Source organism: Rhincodon typus, chromosome 41 (genome assembly GCF_021869965.1).
Source record: "Rhincodon typus isolate 14 chromosome 41, sRhiTyp1.1, whole genome shotgun sequence".
NCBI lineage: Eukaryota > Metazoa > Chordata > Chondrichthyes > Orectolobiformes > Rhincodontidae > Rhincodon > Rhincodon typus.
Genome location: NC_063372.1, coordinates 2,507,885 through 2,514,972, shown reverse-complemented (window position 1 = coordinate 2,514,972; position 7,088 = coordinate 2,507,885). Strand labels below are relative to the sequence as shown.

Here is a 7,088-nt window from a genome sequence, read left to right as displayed (position 1 = left end):
ATAAAGGCTTTCAAATGGCCATGGGGTGTTCATGTTAAGTGTTTGCTCCTTTACTGCAACTATATTGGAAGTACTATGCACATAAAATTTCAATATGAGCACTTTGATAGCATTAGCGCCATGCTTCAATACAGCTTTGCAGTCAGAGCCTCACCTGGCCACAGATTTGCGATCACTTGCCTCAGCTCTGCCGCCCGAGCTCAGCCATGCCTCGCCGCAGCAGCTTGGTCACGCCTTGCCACATCTCTAGCACGCCTTGCTGCCACATCTCACTACAGTTCTGCTGTAGCTCTGCCGTGCCATGCCACAGTTGTGCTGCATGAGCTCTGGCATACCTTGATGCAGCCATGCCACCTGGGCTCTGCCTCTTGATCTTTGCCACAGCTCTAACTCGCTATGCCACAGTTCTCCTGCAGCTCTGCTGCACAAGAGCTGGCACAATCTTTCCTATCTGGGCTACGGTGTGCAAAAATCCCATTCTTATTGAAAAGGGAGCGCAGTGTATTTTAAATGACTCCACAGAGGCCTGTGTCCCATCACCAAGTCACCCTTTATTTACACGTGGAAAGTCTTTGGACACTCATTCAGCTTCCTCAGAGCCAGCTCTCAGGGTGAACAGAACCTCTGACCCTCCTGTTTATATCTGTCAGCCAGGGCTCTGATTGGACAGGGTTAACAGCTCCAATCAGGGAACTCATTCTGAAAGGTCAAGCTAGCTGACCTGGTTACAAATCAGTATAATACTACTGGAACAAAATGATTTACGATAGGTTAGAAGGATGCGGTTGGCACATGAGATTAGGATCAGTGTTCCTGTGGAAGATAAACGCCACTGGTTAGTTGGGCTCTTTGACTGCATTACATAACTTTGCAATGCACAATTTCTATTTTAAATTCACCTGACTTTGCAACATCAGGCAAAGTCATCTCAGCCTGCTCATGGGAACAGACTGCATGAAAAAGGTAATGAACTCAGTGCTGTCATTAAAGTGTAGTGAGATTAAGTGTATAGTGCTTTTGTATAAGATATTTCTTTCTGCAGTAGATTCTTCCCATCATACACAATTTCATCAGCACTAAGTCAACTATTTTTAATACTAATATCTACTATATACCTTTAACATTTTTTGGACTTTTTTGTATTTACCTTTCTGGAATGCTATTTTGTTTGATGCCTTCACATGTCATGCACTGCTCTTACAGTAAGAGTTATACCTGGCCTTGCTATGCTTCAAGTTGAACATTTTTTTTAAAAAATTTCACTGGCAAGAGTTGCTGATTGGCAAGCATTTATTGCTTGCCAGTAGTTGCACCTGGGAGAAGGCAGTGATGAGCTGTCTTCATGAACCGCTGCAGTCTGAATACCGTAGGTTATCATATAATAGAGTTATGGCAGGTTTTACTCCCTCTGATCTCTCCTGGCCAACTTTCCAGGTAAGTCAGAAGCAGTACCCTCTGAAATATCTGACTTTAGAGAGTTGGGTGCAGTCCAGAGGCGCAATTCTGGTCTATGCTTCAGCAACTACAGTCTTCCTAATGGAAAAATCTAGGCCTAATACCTTAAATCAAACAGCCAAAAGGCTGGGCCACAAACTTTTTACAGCATTCATTCCATTAACAACAAAAAAAAACCAAGAGGTGTTGTGCAGTCATTCAACACGCATGTTGCTGAATTTGTCAGCCAGCCTCCAGAAAACATCAGAATCCTGTTAAAGAGATGTGTAAGAATGCAAACATAGGACAATTTATAGTAATAAAACTAGAGAGGCTATTGATTATTACTTCATTTGAAGAGGGATCCTTCAACCAAAAACATTTGAGAACCACTCATAGGAGCTATAGACTAATCAAGAACATCCCCAACTTAGCCGAAACATACAAATGACCGAGGCCATTCAGTTCATCTTTCCACAGAAAACCTATGACTTTGCCAACTGTACACGACTGCCTCCTCAGTTTTTGCCAGTGTTCTTCTCTCGACATCATACCAGGTATTGAAAATTCTGTGGAAGCACATGTCCTGATAATCAGTCATGAAATTGGCTTGTAACAGGTTGCACTTGCAGTTGCCCTGCAACTGAGTTCCAACTACAGGCCCATTTTATTTGTCCCTTTCGAAGAATGGAAGGTCCAAGTTTTCCCAATATACCCAGATAACTCAGTCCTCAGACACTGGTCAACTAAAATTCAGCTTAATCTAACACCTGCCCCCATAAACACTGTTCCCATGCCCCCCCACCCCCAATCCCATTCAAAACAAACACTACACTTCGTGGCCTAATGCCAACAAGGGCAATATAGTTCTTATTCTGTGTCATTGTGACAGTGTAACCATGTCTCATTTCCACAAACACCATCAACTGGGGAAACTAACTTGCAGAACAGATGGGGTTGCCAAATCAGAAGTTGTACCCAATCTCTAACTGAGAGCATGTGGACAGAATGGCTGGCTCAATGAAAAATCAGAAGGTGGGGGGGGGGGGGGGGCGGGGGGGGAAGAGAAACCTAATCGAAAGGTTTTGAAAAAAAAAAAAGGTCAATCCACTTGAAAGAAAACAAGCAGACATGGTTTCCTGAAGAAAGACAAGCAGCCATCATCACCTCCACAGAAGCTCTCCCACAACTGGGAAACTCAAAATTCTAGGAATGGTAATGTACTTTGTTGGTGCAAAAATACCCAGGTGGATCAAGAGGGCCATGAAAAGGCTTAACATCTATACCAACCAAAGATGCCCCAAACCTTTTCCATAAGGACCTGCATAGAGAACATAATGATAATGGGGGTAAGAACAGAATTAGTACCCTAACCCTGCTAGGAGAAAGATTCCCTGATGCAAGTCACCAAGGAGGCCATGTCACAGAATCCAACACTTAAGAATAGTCCAATGCCATATTTTGACTGCATAAATGAACAAATTTAAAACAACTTCAGTTTTGAACCCTGATAACAGGCACCCAAATCTAATGAACAGGATGTTATTTTACTGTGGTTTTTAAGTTTAATATTCTCCTTGAAATAACTAAAACTGATCTGAATTTGACCTTTGCCCATGACAGCAGTTAGTTAATTCTGAAATAAGTCAAAACCTTTGATTGAATCTTGTAAGTGTATGGCATGTTTTGTACTCAGAACAGGTAATGTCACATTGGTGTACTAATAGGTTGAAGTACAAAGGGTACTTCCTGAAAACAAGCTCAGCTGCCAGGAACCTAAAGGTTTACTGTCTGGTATAACTGACCACAGACATGTCACCTGTGTTTCTGGCAAGTTGGGGTGGAGGAAGGGAGACAGAGCAAGAGTGAGAATTAGGTCTGAGCCACAGAATATACACGCTGGGTTGCAAACTCTGTTCATTGTGGGGTTTATTGAAGAGGATGGAGCGCTGATGCAATTAGATTTGGGAAGCAGTTGGTGAGATTGTATCCCAGGTTCTCAGAAAATATGTGGATTGCTAGGACTGCAACAAGGAGGGACTGGGATATGGGTGTACTTATAAAAAAGGTGAGGTACAAAGTATAGAAGTGAGGGGAAGGAGGCGAGAGGAAAAAAAGATAAAAAACACAACTAGGAGAAACAGCATGGTTATTCTTCAGGAATATGGAGGTAAAGAGTACTTAAGTATGGAGACTGGGACAGCTCAAGAGAGGGGTCTGTGAGAACTAAGGCATGAAGTTCTATATATAATCACACACAAAGTTGCACTTATTGACGTTCATCATGTTCTACAGGTTTAACTGAGTTGTGCTAATTACAAAACCATTACTATCGTTTCCACAGACTAATGCCCCTCAAATGTCATTTTACTCAGTGGCAAGGCACCCCTCTTCGCCTCCAACATCATTTTTTTTTTTTTGAGTAAAGTAAAGTTTCCAAAAAGAGACAGACTGCACGAGAGAAAAACAACAACATTGCAATAGTTTTACTGGACCACAGCCTGGTCTCATTACAGAGAGATGACTGGTGGTGGTTTAACCAGAGGGTCACCATGCCTCAGGCGAGGGGAAGAGGTTGAGAAGGAGAGTCCTTCATGGTAACCCTCGGCTGGTGGGGGAACTGAACCCATGCGGTTACTGGCACTCTGCATCATAAACCAGCTGTCTGAGCTGACCAACTCCCATTCACTGCACTATTGCTGAATGACAAATACCTTTTATGTTGTGATGCTTTTAAAGGCCACTGCAGAGTGCTTCATTCATCTAAGAGTTGATGCAAACTAGCTGACTCACCTCGGCATAAGATGAAGGAGCTTCGGTGTAAGGTGGTGCCTGAGGAGCTTGAGCAGTGGGCCATTGTTTTGGCGGAGCCATGGTCGGCTGCTGTGTCGGATAACTTTGTTGCTGAGGATATGCCCCTAAAATGGTAAAATGATGAGGGAAGATTTACACACAAGATAGTCAGTTCAGAGCACCATGATTTTAGATTTAAATTGTAATATCAATGTCTATTCAATTGACATGTTGTTGGCATGGGGGAAGAGCCTACATCTGGGGAATTAGGCTGTATATAGTAGAACACCTATGGCAGAATCTTATGTATTTTTGCACCTTGGACTTAGCCAGAGTATTTGAGCAATTTTTTGCCGCAGGGCTTAGTAAGATTTTGTCGTCCCTTATCAAATTAACTTTATTAACTACTTATCCTGCCATTACAGCATTCCTCTCATCCAATTCCATTCCCATCTTACCATGTGCCCAGGCAAGTGTTGGCAATCCAGAGTTGCATCTAGTCTGTTATGTGATGGCACAGCAGCCGTAAAACCATGAGATAACAAGGTGTAGAGCCGGATGAACACAGCAGGCCAAGCAGCATCAGGAGCAGGAAGGCTGACGTTTCGGGCCTCGACCCTTCTTCAGCAGCCGTAAAACCATACTGCTCAAGGCACAGACCCACAAAAATCAGAAGCTGGAGGTCATCCCCACAATACAAACCAAATGCCGGTATCATGACCGAGGGCTATTTTACATTCCACAATGGTCTGCTGCACCCAGTGGTCATCTGCTGGAACAAGGATGACAAAGCCCTTCCTCGTTTGTAATACGCAATGCTGCCAAGCTCTGACATGCAGAAGGAGAGCTTCTTTCTCCCCAGTATCCTTATGTTCCTCCCTCGGAAAGCTGCTCCCATTCTCCCGGTTCCTCAGCATCTGTCACATCACCTCGCTGCCTGCTCCAATTGTGCACAGCACATGAGGCCAGGATGATACTGCCCAGACTACACTGGAGGGCCCTCCCCAAGCTCCTCTAGAGACTGGTGCAAACAGCAGAATCATATCTTCAGCAACCCCATGCTCTGCTCCATCCTGGTCGGAGCATGGGCAACATTAAACCTGTGCTTTGCATCAGTCAGGGGGACTGCTCCAGGATGTACAAGTCAGGGCAGCTGCAAGGGTAGCAGGCACATAGGTAATAAAGGAGGTAACACTGATCATAGATCACCTGGACATTAATGGAATGGAACCCCTTCCTGTTGATGAATTCCAATGTTGTGATACAGCCCTCAGTGCCCTGCGTGTGCAGTCAATGGCACCCTGCACCTGATAAAGCCCAGGCTGCAGCACTGACTTTGTCATGGAGAAATGACATGACCTGATGTGCTCTTGCATAAATGGCATTGATCATTGCCCTAATGCTGTTGTCAGTGCACAGTAGATGCACCAACTGTTACGCCCTGTCGCACAGATGTTCAAAGTGGTTAAATACAAGAAGTAAAACAAGGATCCAGCCTTTCTGCTCAACATCGATTTTGTAACGTAGAAATTGATGGTAACAGTAACGTCACTGGATTAGTTAAATCAGAGGTCCAGTCTAATGCTCTGGGAATACCACTTCAAATCCCAGAAAGGTACCCAGTGAAACAGAGGCTCAATTGAATCGTCTGGAATTTGAAAGCTAGTCTTAGTTTCATGGTGAACAATATTATCAATTTTCATGATAACCCATCTGGTTCATTAATTGCCTTCAGGAAAGCAAATCTGCTCTCCCTTTACCTAGTCTGGCCCATAAGTGACTCCAGACCCAGAACAATACAGTATAGTAGTCTTTTAACTGCCTGGTCAAGTGGCCTAGCAAAAATCAGTCAAAGGGCATTTAGGGCTGGTCAATAAATGCTGGTCTTGCCAGTTACACCCACATCAAGAATTTTTAAAACGTATTGGCATTAGAAAATACCAAGTCTATGATAATAACAAGATTGTTACATCATCACACATTACTATGATATCAATCAAGAGATCAGAAACAGCATGTACTAGGAGAGAGATGTACTTATCTTACAGTACAATGTATTTTGTGTAAATAAAAACAGTTTTGCAGAAACCTACCAGAGTCAGACTATAGTCGCTGATAGGTAAAGTAACCTACCCGAAGAGGCATTCAAAATCAGATCCAAAAGTGGAACCAAACTACAAGCCAATGGGGATTGAGACATTTAGCAGTGATGGTATCAAGCAGGGTAAGCAACCAATCACATTGAGAATATTCTCTGACAGTAAATCAGGAAACACGAAAAAGAAAAAAATCTGTACACTTCTGCACGCCGTTTTCACAGATAGTGAAATAATGCCATGTGTATGCTTCAGTCATCAAGTTAAAATATGTACCAAACTTTAAAAATACTAACTTTAATCATAGATAGTAGGAACTGCAGATGCTGGAGAATCCGAGACAACAAGGTGCAGGGCTGGATGAACACAGCAGGCCAAGCAGCATCATAGGAGCAGAGAGGCTGACGTTTCGGGCCTCGACCCTTCATCAGAAAAGGGGGAGGGGAAGGGGGTTTTGAAATAAATAGGGAGAGAGTGGGAGGCGGATAGAAGAGGGATAGAGGAGAGGATAGGTGGAGAGGAAACAAACAGGTCGAAGAGGCGGGGATGGGGCCAGGAAAGGTGAGTGTAGGTAGGGAGTTAGGAAGGGGATAGGTCAGTCCAGGGAGGACGGACAGGTCAAGGGGGCGGGATGAGGTTGGTCGGTAGGAGATGGAGGTGCGGCTTGAGGTGGGAGGAGGGGATAGGTGGGAGGAAGAACAGGTTAGGGAGGCAGGGACGAGTTGGACTGGTTTTGGGATGCGGTGGGGGGAGGGGAGATTTTGA

General features: G+C 44.1%; 1 protein-coding gene across 1 annotated transcript in view; it reads right to left on the bottom strand.

Moving 5' to 3' along the window:
* The window catches only part of dazap2 (DAZ associated protein 2), a 7,779-nt gene extending 3,408 nt beyond the window's left edge, over positions 1-4,371 (bottom strand). The window contains exon 1 of the mRNA XM_048618810.1: positions 4,228-4,371. Coding sequence (XP_048474767.1) covers positions 4,228-4,308 — 81 coding nt within the window. The 5' untranslated portion in view covers positions 4,309-4,371. The remainder of the gene's footprint in view (positions 1-4,227) is intronic.
* Between the last annotated feature and the right edge of the window lie 2,717 nt (positions 4,372-7,088).